At 42.0% G+C, this 27215-nt stretch overlaps 1 protein-coding gene and 2 long non-coding RNA genes across 17 annotated transcripts in view; 1 reads left to right on the forward strand and 2 right to left on the reverse strand.

Moving 5' to 3' along the window:
- The window catches only part of SPART (spartin), a 388960-nt gene that overhangs the window by 31323 nt on the left and 330422 nt on the right, over positions 1-27215 (reverse strand). For 4 of the 10 annotated variants that reach the window (XM_084981527.1, XM_084981528.1, XM_084981525.1 and 1 more), the window contains 2 exons: positions 21086-21170; positions 20718-20816 (listed from right to left, as the gene is read on the reverse strand). Coding sequence is in view for 5 of the 10 variants with exons in the window: in XM_084981521.1 (XP_084837647.1) it covers positions 20718-20862 (145 nt within the window). In the remaining 5 variants the exon portion in view is untranslated. Of the gene's footprint in view, positions 1-1395; positions 1913-20717; positions 20983-21085; positions 21171-27215 lie in introns of those variants that run through there. The other 6 variants (XM_084981521.1, XM_084981522.1, XM_084981519.1 and 3 more) reach the window with 3 other exon arrangements.
- Positions 839-13266, forward strand: LOC110255803 (uncharacterized). 6 transcript variants are annotated; one of them, XR_002336655.2, is made up of 6 exons: positions 839-1022; positions 2810-3105; positions 6328-6387; positions 6564-6628; positions 11608-11756; positions 12156-13266. It is a non-coding gene; the product is annotated as an uncharacterized LOC110255803 (long non-coding RNA). The 6 variants fall into 6 exon arrangements; XR_002336657.2 differs by having other exon boundaries at positions 2810-2880; XR_002336656.2 differs by lacking the exon at positions 6564-6628.
- Positions 5232-11321, reverse strand: LOC146398534 (uncharacterized). Its single transcript, XR_014819313.1, has 3 exons — positions 11060-11321; positions 8863-8974; positions 5232-5497 (listed from the first exon to the last, which is right to left on the reverse strand). It is a non-coding gene; the product is annotated as an uncharacterized LOC146398534 (long non-coding RNA).

A 27215-nucleotide genomic window follows, 5' to 3' on the forward strand; every position in this document is an offset into this window, starting at 1 on the left:
ACAGTTTTTAAACGTTCTAATAAAAGAAGTAAAATGTATTTGTTTCAAACATAACCGTGTGTGCGTGCGAACGCACTTTAAAAAATACTGAGCAAAGGTAAAATTCTGAACCAAACACTTGGCAACTTAGTTCAATACCATAAATAATAACAATCATGCTACCGGGCATTATCATAAGTAGTTTTTAACAACACAGACTTTTATCATCCTAGAAGGAGGAGCAAAAGGTATTCTAAAGCCCGCCTATCTGGCCCTTTACAAAAAAAAAAAAAAAAAAAAAAAAAAAAAAAGAAAGAAAAAGCAAAAGCAAGAGGTAATTTCCCTCCAACACCTCTATGTAACTGTCACTGCCTCCCGTAGCATCCCACCCTATTCTGGCTTGCTAGAGGAACTATGCACAGTGACATTTCAGAAAACCCCAGAGGTAAGAGACAACACCTGTAAGAGAAAAGCTTCCTGTTTCAAACAGGTTTCATATAAAGTTACCAAACGAGGTCCGTTACTGTAAAAGAGAGAGAATCAAAAAATAGCTCCATTTATAATCGGGGACATTCTTAAGGTGCCCTTTCGCCTTTCCGTTTGTTCTGCTTTTGAAAATTTCAAAGAAAACTGTTGAATTCCTAAGTACCTAGGGCCCGTATTTCACAGGCAACAACAATCTGGACGGCACACTCATTCAATTAACAACACAATAAAGCGAATACCGAGTGACCTCCAGACAAAGAGTAAAGCAGTTAATTACAACTACAGAGCGGAAAACTGGGCCAATCCTAGAGTAACGCAATAATGCCGAGTCACGAAACTGCGCACTCCCAGCGAAACTTTTCCTAGACACAGAGTAAATCGGAGGCAACCTCTGCAGTGCTCAGCCCCTAACAAACGTGAACGACCGTATTCGAAAGAGTAAAATCGCGCGCTATCCATTCCCGAAGTTGTTGACCTTTCTGTAACGAAAGGCTGCCGAACTTCCACGAAAGCTGGAAGCGCTAGGAGAGGCTGAATAATCGCTGCGGTTTTCCAAGGTAGGGAAAACAGCGGGGGCAGAACAGCAGAAAGGGTCAACACAGAAGCTCAGGTAGGAGGACGCAGATCCACGGGGAAGGCAGCGCTCTCCATCCCAAGAGTAAATAGGAAGCGGGGCGGGTGGGGGGGGGGGCGTCCTACGGAGCTGACGGTTCCGTAAATACAGAAGCTGGGGGCTGACAACGAACAGCTTAAACTAGTCTCTCCCACAGTAGCTCCCTTCCACGAAAGTTTCATCTGAGACTTGGATGAGGTCCCGCAGCCTTCTCCGCCCTTCTGGGCCCTCCAGCCCGCGGGCCCTGGGCGCTCCCGCCACCCGCCCGCCTTGGGGTCCCGCTCAGCGGCGACTTCCTCCCGCCGGCCGCCGCCCACCTGTGCCTGACAGGCCTCGGGCGCCTCGGCGCCGCCAGCAGAGTTCCCCGCCTGGCGGCCGCAGCCCACGGCCCTCTCCCTCCGACGCGGCGCGGCCGCCAAGCGATCTGCGGAGTTGCCCAAAGTTCTCGGCGCCCCGCACGCGCGCGCCCGCACGCCCGCACTGACAAAGCGTTCGGAGCCGCGCGCTGCGGAGCGCGCCACGTCACGCGCCCGCGCCGCCCCGCCCGCCGGCTCCCGCGTGACCTGAGCGCGAGCGCACGGCCCCCGCAGCTGGGCCTTCACGTGACGCCCACTGGGGCCTCTGCCCCTGGGGCCTGTCACCGCGTGCCCCCGCCCCCAAGTTCTGTCCACTCTGACCTTCCATGTGGTCTCTGGGGAGACGTCAGTCCACCTCGAACCCCAGAGTCACTGTAAAACTCCGAGAGGAGAAAAGAGCGAGGGCAGCAGGCCCGGGGAGAACCACGTGAGCCAGCGGGCTCAGCGCGGACCCCAACCAGGGTCTCCCGGCCACGTCGACAGCCCTCGCGCTTGCGCAATGTCTTTCCTTCCCCGACCCCAGGCTGCAGGAGGGACAGGGCGAGAGTGGTGGGCGGAGAGCGCTGTGGCGGCTAGGGGGAGCCTTGAGGGCCGGAAGGCTAAAAAATATTAAATTCCTGACGCCTAAGGATAAATAGCAAGTGGCTAATACCATTTATGATTATGGGAAGCTAAAAGGGGAAAATCAAAGTGTACATATTCTCCGTTTCTTCTAAAGTTATTTGAAATTAGTAAAATACTATAGATGTGTGGACAGGCATGTAGCCTGCTTTTCCAGTTCTGCAAGAATCAAGCCAGCGCCCACAAGAGCCCGGAGAGGATCCAGTTCAGAACGGAGAAAAACGCAAAGTGGTTTGCGCTTTGGCTACTGGCCCTAGGTAGTTAATATGCATAGCTAAGGAATAATGAGCTCAGACTCATCTATCATCTCATACATAGAAAAGCACTAACATCAGAAACTTTAAATGTCTTTTCTTTGTGCTTAGCAGTAATCTTTTGATATTCTATTGTTTTTAAATTAAAAACAAAAACAAACAAAAAAAACAAGCTCAGGAGTTCCCATTGTGGCTCAGTGGAAACCAATCTGACTAGCATCCATGAGGACGCAGGTTTGATACCTCGTCTTGCTCAGTGGGTTAAGGATCCTGTGTTGCCATGACCTTCAGAGTAGGTCGCAGATGTGCCTTGGATCTGTATTGCTGTGGTTGTGGTGTAGGCTGGCAGCTGCAGCTCCGATTCAACGCCTAGCCTAGGAACTTCCATATGCCACCAGATATAGCCCGAAAAAGACCAAAAAAAAAAAAAAAAAAAGAAAATACAACCTACAGACTATGAGAATGTATTTTCAAATCACCACATTTTACTTGTATTTCAGATATATAAAGAACAGGAGTTCTTGCTGTGGCACAAAGGGATCAACTGCGGCTTGGGAGCCCTGAAATGCAGGTGTGATCCTGGTGCAGCACAGTAGGTTAAAAATCCAGTGTTGCCACAGCTGCGGCTTAAGTTGCACCTGTGGCTCCCATCTGATCCCTGGCCCAGGAACTCCATATGCTGTGGGGTGGCCAAAAAGAAGAAGGAAAACAAAACAGCAACAACAACAACTATATGTGTGTGTGTGTGTGTGTGTGTGTGTGTGTGTGTATCCCTTAAAACCTAATAATTAACAAGGTAATTAATCTAATTTTATATTAATTATAATATAATAATTATAGTATATATACAGGCAAAGAATTTGAAAAGACATTTCTCCAAAAATATAATAATGGTTCAGAAAGCAGATGAAAAGATTCTCAATGTCATCAGTCTTTAGAGAAGTTCAAATAAACACAATGAGATATCATTACCCTCTAGAAAGGTTGCAATAAAAAGACACTAACAAGTGTTGTACAAGAATGTGGAGAGGTGCTGGGGTTAAGGATCTGACGTTGTCACTGCAGTTGCTTGAGTAACAGCTGTGGCTCAGGTTCACTCCCTGGCCCGGGAAATTCCACATGCCAAGGGTGAGGCCAAAAAAAAGGAAGTTATTCACAGATGAATTATATGATGCAGTTGGAATTGTGTAGACATGTTTTCATTTCACTTGGTTCAAAAAAAATCATATGATGCTGCTGTTATAAAACCTTTTCCTATTTAGTTAGTTTATTTAGGTGGATAGAATTTCTCAGTTTTCATATCTATAAATATTAAAATTGAAATAGAATGGATGCTGAATTCTCTCTTGTTCTGGAAATAGAATACATAGAATACAAGTACTTGTACACACATACAAAGTGTACAAGTATACTTGACAGAAATATTCATAGCAACATTATTTAAAATAGCCAAAAAGTAAAAACAACCTATATATCAATCAACCTTGATATATAGGAACTTTGAAAATGTGGTATGTCCATACAATGGAATATAATTCTATACCAAAAACTAATGAAATACTGATATATACCACAACACGGATGAACCTCAAAATCATGCTCAATGAAAGAAGCCAGAAGTGAACATGTTTCTATTTCAATGAATTTTTTTTTTTTTTTGTCTTTTATCTTTTCTAGAGCCACTCCCGTGGCACATGGAGGTTCCCAGGCTAGGGGTCCAGTCAGAGCTACAGCTGCCAGCCTACACCACAGCTCACAGCAACACTGGATCCTTAACCCACTGAGTGAGGCCATGGATCCGACCCCAACCTCATGGTTCCTAGTCGGATTCGTTAACCACTGAGCCAGGATGGGAACTCCATTCAATGAATTTTTTTGAAAGGCAAATATACAGAGATAGAAAGCAGATTATTGGTTGCCTCATGCTGAGGTTGATAATGGAATTGAGGAGTTCCTGCTGTGGCATGATGGGATCAGCAGCATCTCTGCAGTGCTGGGACTCAGGTTCCAACCCTGGCCCAGCACAGTGGGTTAAGGATCCGGCATTGCCACAGCTGTGGCATAGGTCGCAATTGCGGCTCTGGTCTGATCCCTGGCCAGGGAATTCCATATGCACAAGGTTAACCTCCATTTAACCTTGTGTAAATGGGCACAGGATTTTACTTTTTAGGGTGATGAAAATGTTCTAAAATTAGATTGTGATGATGGTTGTACAGCTCTGTAAATATAATAAAATTCACTGATGCACATTTAAAATGAGTGAGCTCATGGTCTATAAATTATATTTAAACCAGTTTAATAATAGTGACTATTAAAATTATTTATATGTATTCTGCATTTGGATAAACATTTATTGAAAAAGAACATAGGTTTATTGAATATATCTTGATGAGGTGAAGGGGATTTTTTTCAATTAATTCATTTATTTGTGGATGATTATTATTTATTTCTAGAATGGGACAAGATTCAGCATCAAGCCTATTCTAATTTTAATATTTAAAAGTGTAAAGCCTGAGAAACTCTCTCCATACAAATGAAACAAAATTAACAGAAGGAATTTTATAACAGCATTGTCACTTAGTTCGTTTGAATTACTTCCAAATCATATGCCCTGAGTCACTTTGAGATATATCATCCAAATTTGTCTTTTAGTCCAATAGATCCTTTTCTGCACTCTTTTAAATTAAAAAATTGGAAATCACTTGACTGCGAAAGTATTTGTCACCAGGTGGTTATAGTCATTCGCTTCCTCAATTTCTGGGAAGAATGCACAGACAGCTAGTTGTGGGGTGAGGGAGCCCCGAGCTCTTGGCCACACCAATCTGGAGAGGAGTTTCTGCCCCACTGAGCTGGGAGGGCAGAGGGAGGAAGTGGCTCTTGATTCAAATACCATTAACTCTCACTGTTCTTATTGAGTCTTACATTTTGGGGGAGTGGTCTGCAGGGCGCCTCATGTTGTCAAGCCAGCAGTGAAACTCTCCGTAAGCTGGGACTGATGGATTGGAGTTCCCAAGCCAGGGATCAGATCTGAGCCACCACTGCGACCCACGCTGCAGCTGGCAATGCCGGATCCTTAACCCGCGGTACTGGGCCAGGGATAGAACCTCCATCCCAGCGCTCCAGAAACGCTGCTGCTCCTGTCGTGCCACAGCAGTAACTCCTCAGTAAGCTGGGTTGTAACAGCTTTCCTGAAAATGCACCGAAATCTAAAATCACGTTAAAGTTTTCCATCTGTCTTTTACCCTGTATAATTTGATTACTTTGGTAGACCTAGAAAAACACTACTTCTGTATTTTAAATGATCACCATAATGTGTGTTACTTGGTTAACTATCAGGCCCCCTTACTTGCACAGGCTCCTTCTACGGCAGTCCTTGAAATGTGCTTACATATATGTTTGAGTGAAATTCACAGAAAGGAAAAAGATTTTTAGCCACAATCAGTTAAGAGCACTGATTCTTTACACTTGACTTCCCTTCCTGTCCTTGGCGTTGACATGGCTGTAGCACTTTTGGTATCTGGGTAAGGGGGAGTTGAGTTGGTTGTACATTTAACTAGGAGATATGTTTATAGCTGCTTCTGTGTATGATTGAGTGATTGCTGGCCATAGCGCTGTAGCATCAACTTCCAGGACTATTTCTACTCTGCTGGCTTACCTGGTACCCAAACATAAAAATGCCAGCCAAGGGTCATATTGCTTTGTGAATACGTCCTACAGCACACAGCATCAAAAGGCTGCTGGAGGAAATACAGCGTTTGAAATACACACGGCCAGGGTAATGTATTTAAAATTATTTCAGTCATCAGACTTGTAAAAGTATTAAGCAAATAATTTGGTTCCCATTAATGCTTAGTCAAAAACCTATATGAGTTGTTCTTATAAGTTTGACAATAGTTGTAAAATTTTATATGACAGTATCAGTATTGAATTGCAAAGCCGAAATAAACTTTACTATATTTTTAAAACTAATCTTAATAAACCATGCTACAGGAACACTAAATTCTCTATTTTTTTTAAGGAATATATTACAAAATCATTTTCATTTTGAAGAAGTAATCAGAATATAGAGCCAAGAAAGGTAAGAAAAAAGTTATCATGGAATATAGTAAATACCTAATTAATAGAAGATTTGCATACTTTTCTTGATTTTATGATATCTGTACTATTTGTTAGCTTTTCAAAATTTGTAATTTTGGTGATTTATTTTTCATTCTTAATATTCACTTTTGTTCCTAATTTTGCTTTTCCTTACAGAAGTCTACCCCCAAAAGAGCAAGCACCACAAAACTGGATCTTCCCCTGTTCCTTAGGCTGAAGTGGTACTTGAGATTAGCAGAAAATAATTGCCTATATTAAAACACGTAAAGGAGTTCCCATCGTGGCGCAGTGGTTAACAAATCCGACTAGGAACCATGAGGTTTTGGGTTCGATCCCTGGCCTTGGTCAATGGGTTGAGGATCCGGCGTTGCCGTGAGCTATGGTGTAGTTTGCAGACGAAGCTTGGATCCCGCGTTGCTGTGGCTGTGGCTACAGCTCCGATTTGACCCCTAGCCTGGGACCCTCCATATGCCGTGGGAGCGGCTCAAGAAAAAGGCAAAACGGCAAAGCAAAACAAACAAAAACAAAACAAAACAAAACATGTAAAAAACCATTTTAACAATTTTAAACACTTATTATATCTAGCTGAGATTTTAAAGAAGGGTCAAATAGTCAAAATAGACAAGAATCAGAGCTCTTATCCATTATTAAACTTTACTAATAATTTAAAAGAATACAAATGACTGTGAGACACAAGAAAATAATGGAGATATCTGAAACCACCAACCCAGTTCCCCAGGTTTCCCACAAAGGAATACACTATAGGGCATAGATCTAGCATTTGAGGTCATCAGGTAAGGTATGCCAGGTATCACACAAACAGAACTATCTCCAGAGTATACTTAGATAATTACATGGCTGACACTGACATTGCCCAGTGGGCCATTCCACGTACAGCCATAAATTCCAAGTTTACTTATCTTAAACCATCTGGCCAGAAACATTTCAAAGGTGGAACCCTCCACTTTCTTTCTTGCTTGACTTTTTTTTTTTTTGCTTTTTAGGGCTGCACATAGAAGTTCCCAGGCTAGGGGTCCAACTGGAGCTGCGGCTGCCAGCCTACACCACAGCTCATGGCAACACTGGATCCTTTAACCCACTGAGCAAGGCCAGGGATCGAACCTGCATCCTCATGGCTACCAGTCGGGTTCATAACTTCTGAGCCATGACAGGAACTCCTCTACTATCTTTCCATCACTTTATACTTTGGCCCAATTTGCATGTTTGCAAAGAGATGTGATTTGGTCATTTCCACCTAGGCATCCATAGCTAGCAGTAATTGGTTATAGACCAGATGGTAATATGTAACTTCCAATTTATTTCCCCTGTCTTTTGTTCTCACCAGATTCTTCTCAAAAGCAATACATTCTCAGAGTTCCCACTGTGGCTCAGAGGAAACGAATCTGACTAGTATCCATGAGGACGCAGGTTCTATCCCTGGCCTTGCTCAGTGGGAGAAGGATCCGGCATTGCTGTGAGCTGTGGTGTAGGTTGCAGATGCGGCTTGGATCCCACATTGCTGTGGCTGTGGTGTAGGCCATCGGCTACAGCTCTGATTTGACCCCTAGCCTGGGAACCTCCATATGCCCTTTACCTGAAATGCAGATGCGTAAGACAGGGAAAGACAGGAGGTCCTAAGATTGATTTATGATGGTATAAAGGAAATTTCTCCTCAAAGAGTATTTTGAATTGTTTTTTTTTGGCAATCTCAAGATTTTTACACCCTGGGCAGTGCACAGACTAGGATTTGGGGAGGTGAGATCTGTGTGTTTTCTTGATATAGAAGTTTGTTTTATTTTGTTAAGAAGTTTTAACAGGAATGTTTGATATGAAAGTAGGAAAAGAGATTCTAGGAAATATCACATAAGAAATTAAAATTTGGGGAGTTCCTATTGTGGCTCAGTGGGTTAAGGATCTGCCATTGCCGAAAGCTGTGGCATAGGTTTCAGATGTGGCTCAGATTCAGTGTTGCTGTGGCTGTGGTGCAGCCTGCAGCTGCAGCTCTGATTTAACCCCTAACCCAGGAACTTCCATATGCTGCAGGTGCAGCCATTAAGAAGAGGAAGGAAGGAAGGAAGGAAGGAAGGAAGGAAGGAAGAAAGAAAGAAAGAAAGAAAGAAAGAAAGAAAGAAAGAAAAAGAAAGAAAGAAAGAAAGAAAGAAAAAGGAGAGAAAGGAAGAGGGAAAGAGAAAGAAAAGAAACTAAAATCTTAGAGTTCCCCTGTGGCACAGTGGGTTGAGGATCCAGCTGTCATTGCAGTGACTTGAGTTGCTGTGGTGGAGCAGGTTCAATCCTGGGGAACTTCCACATGCTGCATGAACAGCCAAACAACAAAGCAACAACAAAAGAAATTAAAATTTGGAAATCATTTGGAGATTCCTTTACCCTTGAAAAGTCTCTGTGTGCCTCCAATAGTATGTGCCCCACTTTCAAGAGGTTAATATATGTCACATACCTATAGAGCAGAATGCCTAAGACCACTAGTTCTGGAATCCAAGTGCCTGGGTTGGAAGCCACCTTCATCTCACAGCTGCTGTTACTGAACCACTCTGAGCCTGTTTTCGCATCTGTAATATGGAGGTATGATAAGAGGATTTACATCACGGGGTAGTTATCTAAAGTAACTGAAATAACTCATTTATAGTTGGTGCTCAATAAATATTAGTCATGGCATTGCTTATTCTTTTTTTTTTTTTTTTTTTGTCTTTTTGCTATTTCTTGGGCCGCTCCTGCGGCATATGGAGGTTCCCAGGCTAGGGGTCGAATCCGAGCTGTAGCCACCGGCCTACGCCAGACCCACAGCAACGAGGGATCCGAGCCGCGTCTGAGACCTACACCACAGCTCATGGCAACACCGGATCCTTAACCCACTGAGCAAGGGCAGGGACTGAACCCGCAACCTCGTGGTTCCTAGTCGGATTTGTTAACCACTGCGCCACGACGGGAACTCCGTTTTTTTTTTTTTTTTTTTTTATTCTTTTCTGGTTAAAATTCTTTAATGATTAGCCAAAAGTGGTTTTATTTTAAGCAAATCTGAATTTCTTCTTCTGCTTTTTTTGAGGGCCGAACCTGCGGCATGTGGAGGTTCCCCGGCTAGGGGTCAAATCAGAGCTGTAGCCACCAGCCTACGCCACAGGCACTGCAACTCAGGATCTGAACTACGTCTGCAACCTACACCACAATCACGGCAACTCCGGATCCTTAACCCACTGAGTGAGGACAGGGATTGAACCCGTATCCTCATGGATCCTAGTCAGGTTCATTAACCACTAAGCCACTAAGGGAACTCCCTGAATAATTTTTTTAAAATATAATTTTGTCTTCATTGGGAGTGATGAAGTTATCTTCTTATTCCCTTTTTTTTGGGGGGGGGGCTGGCACCCATGGCTTACGGAAAAACCTGCACCACAGCAGGGACTCGTGCCACTGCAGTGACAATGTCAGATCCTTAACAGGCTGAGGCACATGGGACCTCCTTCTTTTAATCTCAAATTTGCTTCACAGCACCAAAAAAAAAAAAAGCAAATGTGAATACTATTTTAACCCTGTCACAGTGCCACTAATAAAAACAATATTATATAGAGCTATTTTAATAATAGAGATGTTGTCAGAAGTGTTCTCTACTTGTTAGTGAATTTTAGGAAGGATATATGCCTATTTAAGTATTTAAGCATGTGATAACCACATGGGTGGTTCCCAAGGGTGGTTTGTTATCATTCCTGAGTGATAACGTTAAAGACTTGAGTAGAAGCCAGCATTTTAGTGAGGTGAATGTACTAAAATTTTATAAATTACTCTAGATTCAGCTTCATCCAGGTTGCCCAGCTTGTTTTATCCACATGCTAAAAATATATTGTATTTTTTCTCTTCATCTATTATGTGATATTGTCAAAGGGGGCGTTAGAACACCCAGAGAGTGTATCACATAATTATGAATATAATTAAAATGAAAAGTCCAGATTACCGTAGACATGAAGTGAGTTTGACGTTAGCGCATCCACCTCATGAAGGGATCCAGGTTACCTAATTGGTCCAAGCTCATGCTGAAGTCAATAGGATGACTCAGTGTAAAATAAAACTCCTGGAAAATGCATTATGCTGAGGGCTAATGTAATAATACTATTCTCGGAGTTCTACATGAGACTAGGTTTATGAGCTCATTATATTTCCCTTCCTTAAACTGCTCATATATGAATATATGAAAAGCATGATAAAAGATCAATAACTGTGATGGTCTTAGAACTGTATAATTTTCCTTTTGCAGACCAAATAGTGGGTGATAGACAAATACACCATTTAAAAAATTGATGGATAAATACAGCATTTTATTTTATTTTTTATTTTTTTTTTGTCTTTTTGCTATTTCTTGGGCCGCTCCCGTGGCATATGGAGGTTCCCAGGCTAGGGGGTCCAATTGGAGCTGTAGCCACCGGCCCAGGCCAGAGCCACAGCAACGCGGGATCCGAGCCGCATCTGCAACCTACACCACAGCTCATGCCAACGCCGGATCGCCAACCCACTGAGCAAGCGCAGGGACCGAACCCGCAACCTCATGGTTCCTAGTCGGATTCGTTAACCACTGCGCCACGACGGGAACTCCCAATACAGCATTTTAAAAATTGAATAATAAATAGAAAAAAGTAATTTCTTACCATAGAGTTGAAGATATATATGTAGGATTTGTATGTAGGATTTGTAAATTCCATCTTCCCATATAAAGTATTCAGTCTATTCAAGACAGAAGTAGATCTTGAGAATGCCTAAAGAGCCAGTTCTGCCATTCAGAAATTTTCTTTAGTTTAATTGACATACAGACAAGTCCCTGTAGTGTCAGATCACAGCAGAGCTGAGCACTACTGAACTGTATTTAGTTGCAAGGCTTGATTGTAACAGCGGGGTGCTTCTTATGCAGCTCTGAAGTGACAGAAATTAAAATGCTAACAAAATCAAGTATTAAACAGCCCACAGAAAACTATGTACATGTTAAATCTGCTCTCGGAATCTATAAATTACTCCATCAGAGTAAGTAAGGACTTTTGGAATCTGATTAACTCTTTTAGATGAAAACAGTCTCCATTAAATTTCCTGAAAAAATAAATTTAGGGCGGTAGTAATAAATAATCTTGTTTTTTTGAAGGCCATTCTGTGGAAGGTCCTCTACTGACCCTTTTATCTCCTCATTTTACTTCGGCTCCTCCAGGAACTGATAAGGAAGCAATCGTCAGATAATGAAAGGGAAGCTCAGAAGGTTTATATAATATATTCTGAGCTTCACAGCAAGTACCTGACAAAGCCAAGATTCCCAAAAATTGTTTTCAGGATGATCTGCTGAAATTAACATCTTGTTGCGTAAGTCCTACTGTATGCCCATTGTGAGTCATTTCCTTATATCATCTTTGAATCCCCCTGCCCCAAAACCTTATGGGATGAGGTTTATAACATTCAGTAACATGATCAACATCTCATGGCTAGTCAGTAATAGATCTGTAATTTAAACTGGCGTCTTTCTTGGACTTTAAAACGTTTATCACTTCCTACTATAACACAGTGTCCTGCTAGTTACCAGTTCTCGTTGGAGGAATCTGAAATAGCCCAGTAAAGAAAATTTTGCCAAGACTAGAAATTTGGTGGTTTCTTGGGTTTAGCTCCGAAAATAAACATATACTTAGAGTCATGGACTATCAAGTGGATTCATGTTTGAATCCTACCAGTCTTACCTACATAAACTTGGTTGATTTCCCTTCAAAGCTTCAGTCCTCACCTCTGTATAACGGGGATACCAGTGACGACGTCAGAGGGCTGTGCGAGCCTCAGTAGGATGATGTGTGCCACACTCCCTTCCTACCAAGAGGCCAGTGCTTGGAGCGGTTAAGGAAGAGCACAGACCCAAAACTAGCGCCTGCGTTCCGATTCTAAGTCTGCCTTGTTGGCTTTCTGATCCTAGACAAATTTCCTTTAGCCATCTCCACCACATTTCCTCACTGGTAAAATGCGGTATTGCTCGTAACTACTTTTTGACTTAGTATGTAAAGTGCTTAGGGAAAAAAAAAAAACTTTTCCCTTAAATCCAGTGTGCTTGGCACATGGTAAGCACTATAGAAAAGGTAGTTAAATTTTAAAAATACTTTGAACATAGTAGATGCTAAATAAATGGTAGCTATTGTACACTGATTTTAAATATTATATGTGTGTGTGTGTGTGTGTATTAGAAGGAACATTTCTGATCTTTGGTGAAAATTCATTTACTGCCAGTCATTATAGGCGCCCAGAATGCTAAGGCTTGTAGCTACCATAATAAGTTCCCTGGAGTTGGGGAGTGGGGAGAAGAGGTGGGAGGAAAGGGGGTAACAGTGTTTTTCAGATTTGGGGGTTAAACAACTAGATGTGCCTCTAAGGTGCTGTTTACTGAGATGGGAGACACCGGAGTAGGACTGCACATAAAAGAGAAGGAGGAGAAAGAGAACTAACAATTGTTTAGTGTCTTCCAGGTACCAAGCCTTGTGCTAGGCACTTTGTATTCAAATGACATCATTTCACTCTCAGAACCACCCTACAGGTTCTACCATGGTAACTATAAGATTGGTTTTGAAATCTGTGAGTGTCTTTCTGTTTTATAATTAAGTTCTTTTGTGTCACTTTTTATTGCATGAGAACAGCATATGCACACTACTGCATAAAACAGATGATTAAGGAGAACCTACTGTATAGCATAGGAAAATCTACTCAATAGTTTGTAATAACCCATATGGTTAAAAAGAATGGATATATTTACATGTATGACTGAATCACTTTGCTGTACACTTGAAACTACTACAACATTGTAAGTCAACAATACTCCAATAAAATTTTTAAAACTCTCCTTCTGGGTATTTCTCTCTGTTTCACAGATCTGTGAAAATCTTTGAAGAAGTGTGTTATGCCATATAAGCAAGTAAATCGACTTGTCAAATAAAAAAAATTTTTTTTAAACAAAAAAGTTGTAAGAGTTATTCCCTCTACTCCTTCCCCCTGCCCTTAAGTTCTGAAATTTCACATCAACAGTTAGCTTGGTGTATTAGAGTAGTCTGTACCTTCAGCTAAAAGCAACCCTTTCCTATTATTCCCTGTAGCTTTATATTTAATGCCTCCATAGACAAAGAACTTTCTGAGGTGCCATGCAGGCTGGAAAAGTTCAGTAATAACTTGGACATCTGTAGTTAGATCACTCTGCCCAGAAATAGCATGGGAGTTGCTGCATTTCTCTAATACTTACGCTAGGCACAGACATACTAACATGGAACTAAAATTCATGGTATAACAATATCGTACATTCACTTAGGAATGTTGCCTGTATCAATTTCAACATTAATATAATGTAATTGGTTCCAACTCCTCAATCTTCTGAATAATGCATGGCATCTGTACTACCTCAAACTTTTGGAAACTAAATACATTAAACTAGGCAGAACCTCAGATGGCCAAAAGAATTTGTGTTTTTAATGGTGATACTTAACTTTCTAACCAAAAAAACAAAAACAAAACCAAACCCCAAAAAACAAGTTCCAAATCATAGAACCCTTGATGTTTCAAACAAAAGCACTACTAAGGGAAAGTGTCATTGGTTTTTTAAATTTACTATAGGGCAAATATTAGGTAGAACTATATGAAAGTGCTGGTATCATAAAGAGCAGAGTTCATAAATCTCAGGGAACATTAACTACCATAGTTATTTTCTAACCCCCCGCATTTTTCAAAAATCCTTTCATTCTGTTGGGAAACCCAAACCAAGAGCTTTCTAAACTTTACTAAGCATGTATTGCTACTATTTCCTTTTTAAATTATATCACAACTTTCTTATAATCAACCTATACACACACACACACACATATAAAACAGAGACACAAAAATCAATATTTTTGCTCTTGAGTTTTAAAGTCGGTTCTTGATATTGTGACTATCAATAGCATATACATTTTATGCTTGCATGATGCTGCATGGTTGTCAGCATGCTTGTGCACATATCACTCTGGGCAGTCTCTATGACCCTATTTTAGTCCCTGTTTTAGCCAGGCATTATTGTTACTCCAGCCCTCACACCAGGCACCTGGCAAATATTAGTCACACATTATGGGAGAAGAAACAGAGGCTCAGTGAGGGGACCTGCCCTGAAGGGGCTTGGCTAACACATAGCTGAGTGCAAGGTATTCACTATGTCTCAGTTAAGTGAATGGTCCAACAGTGCCTCAGTTATTTGGGGGGGAAAGTGCATTCCAATACCCCACTGTGAAGGAGGCTCTACTGTCAGCCAGGAACATATATCAGGACGTAGAATCCCTGCCTCCTCTCACCTCTGGGCTCTCCTGTACGCCAGCCGCTCTCAGGCAGCCTCCACACCAAAGTAAAGAGGAAACTCATGGCCATGGCTGCAGAGGCCAGAGCCCTCCCCTCACCCACAGGGGTTTCTTGGTGCCTGAGAAACCCCCACAGGCTGCTGCCGCTCAGCTGCTAACCCCAAATCAGCAGCAAGAAAGCAGACCCCAATGTGGAAGAGGAAAGACTTTTTGAAAATGTGATTTTGTTCCTAGGGAATTTAAAAATTAATCTCATCCCACTGCTCTTTTTGGGTAGGTGAGGTTATTTTCCCACGTGCTGGCAGGAAGGATCCTCTTTATTAATGTTCTGTTGATGATCACGAATGTGGGGAAAGGGCAGGATGGCCTGGCCCAGGGCTTTGCATTCCGCAACATGCATGCACACCTCTGAATGCTTTAAAAGCAGATTCAAATTTCATAGGTCTGAGTGGGGCCTCAGACTCTGCATTTCTGGCAAGCTGCCGAGGATTGCCGATGTTGCTGATCCAAAGACCATATTTTGAGTAGCGAGGAACTAAATCACTAGAAACGGTCCTTATAGCCCCAAGGATTTATGAGACTAGGACACAGCTAAAGATTATTCATGATTTTTATTTTTCCTGAAAGCAACAACCAAAAAGAAAAACTAGCTGATTTTACCTTTCCTTTGTTAATTTTTTTTTAATGGAAATGAGTGTCTGAATGAAATAGACTTCTGTTTCCTAGTGTCTGAGAATAAACTAGACGCCGGGTTGAACAGGTGTTTCTCTCTCTCTCTCTTAGAGCCCCAGAGCCACAGAGAAATGTGGGGCTGCTCGCTTCTGGTTCATCCCCTTCCATAATTTTCCCTTCTAGTCATCTCTGCCTCTGCCTGATTCTTTTCTTTTTGTTCCTATAAAGATTTAGGGTTGTTATTAACTGGAGACAGATTGTAGCAGGAATGCCACAGTTGTTTTAGCCTCTGCAGTTGGCTGCATTCTTTTGAAATTAGCCTGAAATTAGATCGTGGCTCAAGAGAACCATAGGATAACATCAGCATACAATTTTCCAGCAACTTTGGATCAGCCCTATCTAGACGGGCATGTCAAGGCTATCCACAGTGATTCTTCTGCAGCCTGTTTTGTTTTTGTTTTTTAACTTTTAATTTTTTAGGCAAAGAAGAAGATGCCAAAACAGTGGTTTCATGGACTTCACCCAGCTCTCTCTAATAGTACATTATCAAAAATAGGAAATTTACACTGGTATAGTTCTTAATAGAACTATGTTAACATGTTAAGATGTTAATAGAACTGTGTTAATACAGAGACCATACTTGGATTTCACTAGTTGTTACATGCATCCTTTTTTGGGGGGTGTGGGGGGAGAGTGTATAATACTATGAAATTATATAGATGAATCACATTATACACAATCTGACTGTTAAAAATTGGCCCCGGATTCTGGTCCAAGCTCTTTTCAGTTTTCATTTGTCACATGCTCCATGGACTTTCATCCATAATTGTAATGTTAATTACCTTTTGCATTTGGGTAATTTTCAAATTGATAGCCCTACCTCTCTCTTGAGCTCTTCACCTAAGCATTTCATGGCCTACTTCCAGACACTCCCTGAATATTTTATCTGCACTTTAAACTTAAACATATTGGAAACTAAACTAGTACAATGCCTGCAATAGATTAGGTGGTTGATGGATATTTGTGGGATAAATGAGTGGACTAAAGACACATCACATCACTTCAGAGCGCACAGTGTGTTGGCGGTAAGGTCTCATGTTCTGATTTCCTAACTCCTTCTTAAACAGAACCAACAGTCAAATCCTGTGAATTCTACCTGCTTTAATCCACCCACCACCGCCGCCCTGGTTCAGGCTGTTGTCATTTCTTACTAGGAATTTCGCAATAGCCTCCTCTCTCTGATCCCTAACCCAAGTCATTCTCCGTCTATGACCAGAGTTTTCTAAAGCACAATTTGCTTCACTTCACTCTTCTGCTCGAAACCTTTAATTATTTCACATTGCCTGGAGAACAAATCTAAACTCTTTAGAAAGGCACTCAAGACCTTCCATAAAATCTGGTCTGACTTTCCATTGCAGCCTCAGCCCTTTCTTCTCTTAATATCTTCGGTGTTCCAGCCACATGGCACTTTCGGCTGTTCTGGAACAGACTCTGCATTCCACAGTTCTTTGCTTTCTAAATCTATTTCAAAGGTCAAAGATTCCACCGAAGGTTATCACATCCCTCCCCCAAAATTATCACACCGTGATCACCACCGTCAGCACCACGAGTACCCTTGCCTTGCCCCCCCTGCAGAAGTCTCTACATGTCCTCATTAGTTCAAAGGTAATTTTATGTATCTCTCCCCATTCTGACGTCCTGCCTACATGGGGATTCTGAATCCAGCAGTTTTAAAGAATCATTCAAACATCTTAGTATCTGTTATGCACAAAATGAGGACTCCATTTACGATACTCAACTCTGTTTCTGGCTGAAAATGTGAAGGTCGCTGAGTTCTGAAACTATATTAGTTATAAAAAGCTGAGAACCCACACACACTTTTTTGTGTGTTTTAACATAGTGTAGGAGTTCCTGTCATGGCTCAGTGGTAACAAAACCAACTAGTATACAGGAAGACTCGGGTTTGATCCCTGGCCTTGCTCAGTGGATTAATGAGCTGGCGTTGCTGTGAGCTGTAGTGTAGGCTGGCAGCTGCAGGCTCAGATCCAGCATTGCTGTGGCTGCGGTGTAGGCTGGCAGCTGCAGCTCTGATTCGACCTCTGGCCCAGGAACTTCCAAATGCCCCAGGTGTGGCCCTAAAAATACAAAAAAATAAAAAATAAAAATTAAAAATGAAAAAAGAAAGTGTAACCTGAGCTCCTCTTAGATCATGGGATCTCAGAGCAAAGAGGAAGGTGGATAGTATATGCTCAGCTTTGTTACCTAAGCAAAGGAGATGCTTCTACTTCCCTGGCGACATCTTCACCCTCACAGCGTGATGATTAGTCATCAGGTACAGGGGTCTATCCAGCTAAAAATGTCCTAAAGAATTTTTGGTCCAAACATAACAATAGGCACAACTACTAATATTTTTATTAAGATTTTTAAAAATAATAATTATCTAAATAAGGATGAAAAATCATCTGCCTCTGCAAATTTACTGTATATAATGTGTGTATTCCTTATTCTTGTTAAAACATGGTTTACATCTAAATATTACAAATAAGAAAAAGATTCAATACATGATTCACAAACCCCAACCACTAGTGAATGACCATGGCTATAAAACTTTAAGGCTAGCTGCTTTTCTTTTAAGGAAATGACCAGTCAAGGATATTGTAAACATGTCAACAAAAAAATTCTTTCTTTTCTTCCTTCCTTCCTTTCTCCAACTTTCATTCTGCCAACATGTGTTAGGCACTACATTAGCTGCTGAGGATACAGGAATAAGCCATATAGACACATCCCCTGCCCTCAATGGACTTACATGAGCTTCCAAATAAACGAAAACCAATCTGGAAATCAAAGAAGAAGAAAGGCCATCCCAAAAAGGAGCAGAGAGAATTTTAGCATTCAGATCATGTTTATCAATCCCTGAAACAGAATGTGACCGAGCACAGGCTTGTGTGCCCACGGTGCAGAAACCCTCTGACACTGGGTATTTGCAGCAAAGTAAGGGTTTATCTGCAGGGCACCAAGCAAGGAGAATGGGCAGCTCATGCTCAAAAGATTGGAATCCCAGATGGCTTTCAGGAAGAGTTTTTAAAGACAGCGAAGCGGGGAGGGTCCTAGGAGGCACGATTAGCCCCCTGGGTTGGTGGTGAGGCCACACGCATGTAGTCATGCAGTCATCACCTCCATCCACCTGGATGGGGGTCTCAGTTTCTCCAAAACTACTCAGAGTAGGCATCAGATCCCTTCAGGACCAACGAGGAGGCCCGTGACTCTATAAGTCACGTACTGGTCTTTATTAAGAACGGAACGTTTAGGAAGCTAAAGCCTTTTTTCCACAAACAAGAAACAGGGGACACTCAGAGGCTTTTGAACCTGGGAAGGCCCTAAAGGGTCCCACTGGGTTTCAGTCTCCTTTGATACTCTTCAGTCGAGAGGGGAACAGAGGTGGGACAAGAAAGAGAGGTCACTCGTAAACCCAGCAAGGGAGCTGAGTTTTAGGAGGACTTGGTTTCAAGAATGTTACGTCCTCACAAGCTCCATGATACTCAGCCAAGATATATTTGTTTTTCTTACTTTGAAAAATTTGCCCATAGGAAGTTCCTTCTTCCTTCCTTCCTCCCTCCCTCCCTCCACCCCCACTTTCTTTCTCTCTTTCTTTCTTTGCCAGGCCTGCAGCACATGGAAGTTCTGGGGCCAGGAACTGAAATTGGCAACACTGGATCCTTAACCTGCTGTACCACAAGGGAACAGCCTAAGAGGTTATTTCTTTTCTTTTTTTTTTTGTTTTTTTGTTTTTTTGCTATTTCTTTGGGCCGCTCCCACGGCATATGGAGGTTCCCAGGCTAGGGGTCTAATCAGAGCTGTAGCTGCTGGCCTACACCAGAGCCACAGCAACACGGGATTCGAGCCGCATCTGCAACCTACACCACAGCTCACGGCAACGCCGGATCGTTAACCCATTGAGCAAGGGCAGGGACCGAACCCGCAACCTCATGGTTCCTAGTCGGATTCGTTAACCACTGAGCCACGACAGGAACTCCAAGAGGTTATTTCTAATATGTTACTTATATGTCTTTCCTAATAGATATGCAGACCAAAGTATTAGAACTAAAACATCTTGTAGAGTTAAATCAGTTGGTTACTATCTAACAAACGTAATGTTTAGAGAAGTCAAACTATCAATGTATTATAGATATTTGTTTTACATTTTCCAATCAGTTATTACCAAAGCTAAAATTTTAAATCTTAATACAGTGCACACAAATTTTTCAGCACAAATGTAATGATTAAAAATAAATTATAGAGTTTTTTCTTTAAATACTTCTATTTTTTTTTTCTAAATTAAATCAGCTATTGATTTGCTTCCAAAGTCATTTGTCTTCCATCTTTTTTTCTCCCAGTGGTGAATATCTTGTCCATGTCACTGTTTATCAACATTTTAAATGGGAAGAAGCCCAGGCAGAATGAGAAAAAATTTATATTCATTCATTTAGTCACTTGAATGAAAGCTATTACAGAAGCTGTAGTAGGAGTAATAATAATGGAATCATTAGGAGTACTGCAATGGAGAGTTTATCTGACACTTGTGTTTTATGCTCCTCAGGATAATCGGTACTGAGCTGCCACAGTATTAGCAGGCGCCTTAGTTATATGATGGCACATAACATAATTTGTCTCCAAGTGCTACTGTGATTTCACCATAGCTAGTTTCTGTCAGCTCTGAGTTTTCATTTTCAGTCGGAACCACAACTCATCCCAGTTGTGAAGATTTCCTGGACTCTGACTTGGAACATTTCCAAACTTAAGTCACTTTCCTCCAAGGAAATATGGAAGCTCTCTTTGCCCAGAGGTGGAGACATAAGGATCTAGCCTAGCACGCTTTATTTCAGGATGATCCTACCACGCCTCTGTGCTCTTACTATCCCTGCTTCTAAAGGCAGAGTAGAAAGCAAAGGATTCAGCTCTTAGGAACTACCTCTCTCCTCTGGGAAATGACTCCCTGTTGTCCCACTGTCCGTTTTCCTCATGCCTCTCTCACCTTCGCTCAGTAACTCACCAGACATTCACGGACCCCTTACTGTGTGCAAGGCAGTGAACTCAGCGCTGGGGAAGAGCTGAGACACGGGTCCAGGTCTGACCCTCCATCCTCCTGCTTTGTGAAGATGTTGAGTCCTGGAAGAGCACGGCACAGGTACTCAGCCCTTAAAACCAAAGCCCCTGCCCCCTTAAATGCCTTCTTTCAGAAGGAGGGATACTGTACAGAAACACATTAATAGTGATTAATAACTTTAATCAAGTCTACTGCTGTACTCACTCAAGAGTAATCCTCCCTGGGCAGGATGCTTAGGATCTCCTTCCAGAAGTGAAGAAAGCAGCCACAGAAGGAAGGTGGGGGCCGCCGCTGGGGCAGTGCCTGGCGTGGGGGAGGGAAGAAGCAGGGAGTGAAAAGGCTCTTTCATTCCCCCGGCAAAGGCAGCCTTGCAGCTGGGGCCACGGTCTGCTCTGCTGAGCCATGGCCTCCAGAGACAGCATGTGTTCCTCTAAAGATACGAGTCTTAGCCGCCAGCCTCTGGCAGCAGCTAGGTGATGGGAAGACAGTTAAATGCATCATTTAATTTCATAAAATGCAGGTAAATATTTTATTTTTCTTCCAAATCAAGAATATCAACTCAAAAATTTTACCTGTGATCCTTCTTCCTCAGAAGCCGGACGGTGAATTTCTGTTAACTGGCGTGTCAGTAGCTCCTCACCCCATCAGGTTCCTCATCTGTAAAATGAGAAGGTAACAGATGTTCCCAAGGTTCTTTCCAAATGAAAATAAATATGATTTTTAAATCAATAGAATTTCAAGGGACTTACACCTGACTATTAAGAAAAAGACTATAAGAACTGAGAGTTTGGGGTTAGTAGATGCAAAGTATTGCTTTTGGAGTGGAGAGGCAATGAGATCCTGCTGTCTAGCACAGGGAATTACTTGCGATGAAGCCTGATGGATCATGATGGAGGATAATGTGAGAAAAAGAATGTATATGTGTATACAGCAGAAACCGACAGAACATTGTAAATCTCCTATAATAAAAATTAAAAAAAAGAAAAAAGAATATAAAAAAACAATTTGTAGAGTTCCCAGTGTGGCTCAGCAGTAATGAACCAGACTAGTATCCATGAGGACACAGGTTCTATCCCGATCCTCAGGGGTTAAGGATCCAGCGTTGCTGTGAACTTAGGTGTAGGTTGTAGATGCGCGGCTCAGATCCTGCGTTGCTGTGGCACAGGCTGTGAGCTGCAGCTCTGATTCAGTCTCTAGTCTGGGAATTTCCATACGCCTTAGGTTCGGCCCTAAAATAAGTAAATGACAAAAACAAAAACCAAACCAAAACAAAAAAACCACCCCACAAAACAGACAAGCCAAAAGCTACTCCATGACATCCTTGACACTTCACATTTCCAGAAACACCATATCTTACTAAAGAGATTCCAATATCACACAAAACTTACTCAGCACATCACCCTGACTCTAGTGGCTGTGTTGTAAATTATTACTGTGGTAGGAAGATACAGAATTACCCCACAACTTCTATCAGTATCAATTGACCTAAACATTTATTTTTTCCAGATTTCTTACATTTTATGTTATTCTTTAATTAGGAGGCACAAGAGTGGCCATTCCTTTTGCAGGTGTGAATATCCTCATTTTTATTGCCGTTCGTAATGCCAAGATTGATACTTCCCATTTATTTACTCTGGCCGGGGCTATTATTTATTTAAAGAGCTGATAATGTTATATGACTCTTGTGAACTGATCTGTATCAGGGTTTTGCTGTTGTTCTAAATTTTGCTTTCCATTTAATTGCAACCTTAAGCTAATACAGATATTGCTTGTTTTTAGCTTTTCCTCTAGGTATTCAGGTCAAGAAGATAACAGATCTGTTTAAATGCTGTGAGAAAGCAGAGCTCCTCTGAAGAGCTTCGAAGAATAGGATCCCTTCAAGGCTGAAACTGCTGTTCTCATCGGATTGGTAAATCTAGATTTGACGTTTTCGTGATTTGTGCTGGAGTTGTGTACATGTACTGCGGAGTGGCTGAGGCAATAAACATTAAGAACTGGCCCTCGAAGGTATGACTGCCAGAAGGGCTGGGGAGAGAACAGCTGTCAACTCCCGCTTATGAGAAAAGACAGCCTTCTCCAGTTGCCTCCCTTCTCCCCAGAGATTACGTGAGTCCCACTGCCCACAAGCCCAGACCTATACTTAGGTTTCTAGAGACCGATGCTTCATGACCAATGCACCCCAAAGAGCGGTAGCCCCGGGCACATAAGAAGACCAGAGGAAGAACTTGGTACAATTCTTTTGAAAGGGAGTCAAACCAATGTTAACCTGAGCAGTCCCTCTAAACAGAAAACCATTTAGTTATGAAAATGATTTTACCCCGTCATCCTGTGATCTCCAGTCTATGAATAAATACTGACATAATGATGATGGCGGTGGTGGAGACATAATTCTTACACGTCTAGGGGTCCACATGGCTTATTTTCAGAACAAAGCCACATCCTAGAGGCGGAATTTAGAAGCAAGGAAATTTTAAAATGTGACTACACTCTTTGCTTTTATTCACTGAAGAACATTAGCAGGGTGGCTCTTAGCGAAAGCCCCCTTCTCCTCTCTCCAATTTTCCTGGGCTACAGGATCTCTTCCGATGTCAATGCTCTAAAACTATCCCTCCAGCTCTGCCTTACATTTACTTTCTTCTCTTTTTCCCCGTTCTTATTTTAATACTCTGGCTTCTATTCTAGCAATCAAAAAAAGGTCTTATTTATTTAAAGAGAAGAGGGAAGGGGACAAGTGGGCATGTGTTATTTTTATTGAATGACTGGGCTGGGCTAGAAGTGCAGGCTCAGGGAAGGCATCCGACTTAGTAATTTTGATAGTTAATAAATTTTGCTGCAGCACAACAGCTAGCCCTCGATTATGCTAGTACCACACTGCAAGCCCAGGTTAGATGCTGTACTTGTGTTGTATCATTTAAGTCTTAGCAGCCCCATTATAAAGGAGAGACATCTGAGCTGCTGAGAGGATAGTTGATATTCCCACAGACACATTGTGTAACAGTGGGTATATCAGGATTGAATTCAAGTCTTTCTTCTTCCAAAGTTTGTGCATCTGCCACTGGTCACTATGCTTATTATCCTAAAATTCAAAGGGAAACAACTAAATCATTAATATACATCATTTGGATTAAATACTGGTCAAAGCATCAAGGCACAAAAATGTGATTATTATGCAGCAACTTAATAGGCCTACATAGCCATTGAAATTTATAAAATAATGATTGAAAAAATATTAAATGGAGTTTAGTATACATATAATTATAATCATTCAAAACTAAGTGTACACATAATTAAAATTCATAGAAGTCATAAAGATGCAAAATATGTCTATCAAGGGGAAGGGAAGGGGGTTACATTTTTCTCCACAAACATTTAAACTTTTCATGACTGTCTTTTTTGAGAGACTGTCATTCCCTAGACTGTACAGATTCTGTTGATCACAAGCTTTGCAAACTCAAATTCAAGCCAGCATAGCTAAACTCCCATTATTTTGGGAGATGGAGACAATTCATATTTCTCATCTCCTTACCCTGTTTCTACCAAAATAGTACTTGACAGTAGCATAACCTAAAACAAAATCAACCCGAATCCCTGCTCTCCTGCCCTGCAGGGGGCACTGTGGGCTTGTTTATAACAAAGACTGGCGGTGCCAGCTCCAAGCACAGGGATAAATTGGCGAAGTCTGCTGCTCCGCCTGCCTTCAGGCCCATTTCTCTGATATCAGACACCCAGCCGGCCAGACTCTGGCCCTCCCTGCTCCGCCTGACCACTGTGATAGTCATCCTATATAAAAGACTGGGGTCATTTCAGGTGTGACTTCTCTTGGGAAGACTTGGGTCAGATCTTGCAGCCTCGCTGTCTGAGGGAAGCGGAGACCCTAAGCTAAAGGGACCGAGGCATTGCTGAGAAGGCAGGAAAGACACACTTCAAGCCAGGCTCACTCTTGCTGCCCAATGCTGCACACCTTTTTTGCTGGTGGTAAGATGGCCTTCCTAAGGGTTGTATCCTTAGAGGAAAATGTTCTTTTTTTCTTTTTCATTGCAATTCTGCTGTTTATAACTTTCATGAAAGAGTGATGTTTGAAAGGGAGACCTTTGGGAGTTTCTGTCCTGACTCAGTGGTTAATGAATCCAACTAGAAACCATGAGGTTGCGGGTTCGATCCCTGGCCTCGATCAGTGGGTTAAGGATTTGATGTTGCTGTGAGCTGTGGTGTAGGCTAGTGGCTACAGCTCTGATTAGACCTCTAGCCTGGGAACCTCCATATGCTGTGGGTGCAGCCGTAGAAAAGACAAAAAGATTTTAAAAAAAGAAAAGAAAAAAAGACTTTTGAGACTTTTGAGAGTATATAAAATAGCTTTCTGTGCTCATATGTCAATTCATGCATTTTCTCTATAGGAGTACCCCTTTTTCCTAGACATCTGGTGTGAAAGTTCAAGATTCAATAAAACCACCATTCTCTTGAGCATATTTACTTTAAATCCAGTTTTTTTTTTTTTTTTTATAATTCATCATAGGATGTTTCACTTTGCTCCAGATGTCAGGCTGTGTTCAGACTCCGAGCTCCTAGCAGGCAAGACATTCTGTGTCCCGGGCAAGAACTTGTGGTTGATGACGTATGATTCAAGAAGGGATTTCCTAAGCATAAACACTTCATCTTACGCTCTCTCTGTACTTAGTGCCTTTTTATGCCCATTGTATTCAGGAAGTTGCCTAATATCAAAGAGCCGACAGTTCCATTCTCCCATCCCGTTGCTTACAGCGTCTGCATCATGTCATGTGCAGGGCCCTGTACCCCGGATCCAGGTTTACATCGTGTACCAATGAGCAGAGACATTTTTTTAAAATGAAGAACAACGATCTATAGTTCAGAACGCCCGACTACACATATGGAATTTAAATTTAAGTTTTTTAAACGCCTATTAAATCTGGAAGATGACACGAATCATATTTTACTCTCCTTATTCTCAGCATGACATTGTTTGAGAACAAACTACAATGAGTTAGTCTTCTATAAGAAGATGATCTATTAAGAATGGCTCTTTGACTTCCTGTGTTTCTGGTGCAGCCCAAACTCCCACTTCCAGGCAGGCTGCTGTGGTCTGGGCAGAACTTTTCACTGGGCTTCTGGAGAAACAGAATGGAGCTCCCCTCTGGAACTCATCAGCTATGGACCAGGATTAATTCGACTCTTCACATGCCCCACATCGTGTGACCGGCCATATGGAGCGGAGGGTGTTTCCCTACGCGGGCCGGGCCCTTCCAGCCCTCTTCCCTCTTGCCGCTTCTCCTTCTTCAGTGTGCAAATTCCTGGATTCTTATAAGCCTGATAGACTCATACTACTCTTTCAGGAACCAGTTCAGAAATGTCACCTTCTCTGTGACATCTTACTCAGTTTTTTCCCAGACAGACCTCTTCCCTCTTCTTAGTTCATGTTCTGTGGCTGGCACTATTAAATATGTAAAATATCCAGAAACAGCAAAATTGAAACCACCAGATCAGTAAAACAGGATTTAGTGAGAAATCAGTGCGCCTATAAGAGTGGTTTGAGAACTGGGAGTAGAATGAGGCTTAGAGGTTTATTGTTATAAGACAGCTCATACAGTAAAAATGCAGAGGCTGTTTATTCTTTATCTGCCATTCTCATACCAGCTTGAGACGGTTCTGTTATATAATTTGTCATATTGAATTACAGATCCTTGTTTCCATGTCTTTATCCTCCAGCTGCAGCTCTGTCCTCCTCACCTGGCCTAGTACCTGGCAACCAGTATATTCTCAGTAATTGTTCACTGAAATGAGAAGCAGGACCACATGAAATTCAATTGCATCTAGAATCCTTCCAGACATCAGGGCCCCAATTGGTGATCTCATTAATGATATGGCCAGTTCTTTTTCTCATCTAATTGACTTTTCGGCACAACTGACACAACTGAGCACTGTCTTCTTGAAACATTTTCTCTCTTTGGTTTTCAGGACATCACATTCCCATCTCCACTTAATCCTAAATATTGAAGCACATGAGGCCTCTGTATATGCCACGTTTTCTTTATCCATTCATCCACTGATGCACACTTAGTTTGTTTCCGTATTTTGGCTATTGAAAATAATGCTACAGGGAACATGGAGGTACATATATCTTTTTGAAAGATTATTAAAAAAAAAACAAAAAAACCCAGAAGTAGAATTGCTGGATCACAGGGTAGTGCTATTTTTAATTTTTTTTTTTTTGGCTTTTTGCTATTTCTTTGGGCCGTTCCCGCGGCATATGGAGGTTCCCAGGCTAGGGGTTGAATCGGAGCTGTAGCCGCCAGCCTGCGCCAGAGCCACAGCAACGTGGGATCCAAGCCGCGTCTGCAACCTACACCACAGCTCACGGCAACGTCAGATCCTTAACCCACTGAGCAAGGGCAGGGACCGAACCCGCAACCTCATGGTTCCTAGTCGGATTCGTTAACCACTGCGCCACGACGGGAACTCCTATTTTTAATTTTTTGAGGACTCTCTACATTGTTTTCCATAGTGGCTACACAAATTTATGTTCCCAGCAAGGCTTCCCTTTCTCCACATCTTTGCCAATACTTACCATTTTTCTCATTTTGATGCTAGCCACTCTAGCAAGTGTGATGTTCTGTCTTTCATGTGGGTTGTTTTTTGTTTTTGTTTTTTTGTTTTTTTTTGGTCTTTTTGTATTTTTCTAGGGCTGTA

This window comes from Sus scrofa, chromosome 11 (genome assembly GCF_054392235.1).
Source record: "Sus scrofa isolate SSC_HxYL_T2T_F1_AM1 chromosome 11, Sscrofa_HxYL_maternal_Yorkshire_Landrace_v2.0, whole genome shotgun sequence".
In the NCBI taxonomy this organism is placed as follows: Eukaryota; Metazoa; Chordata; class Mammalia; order Artiodactyla; family Suidae; genus Sus; species Sus scrofa.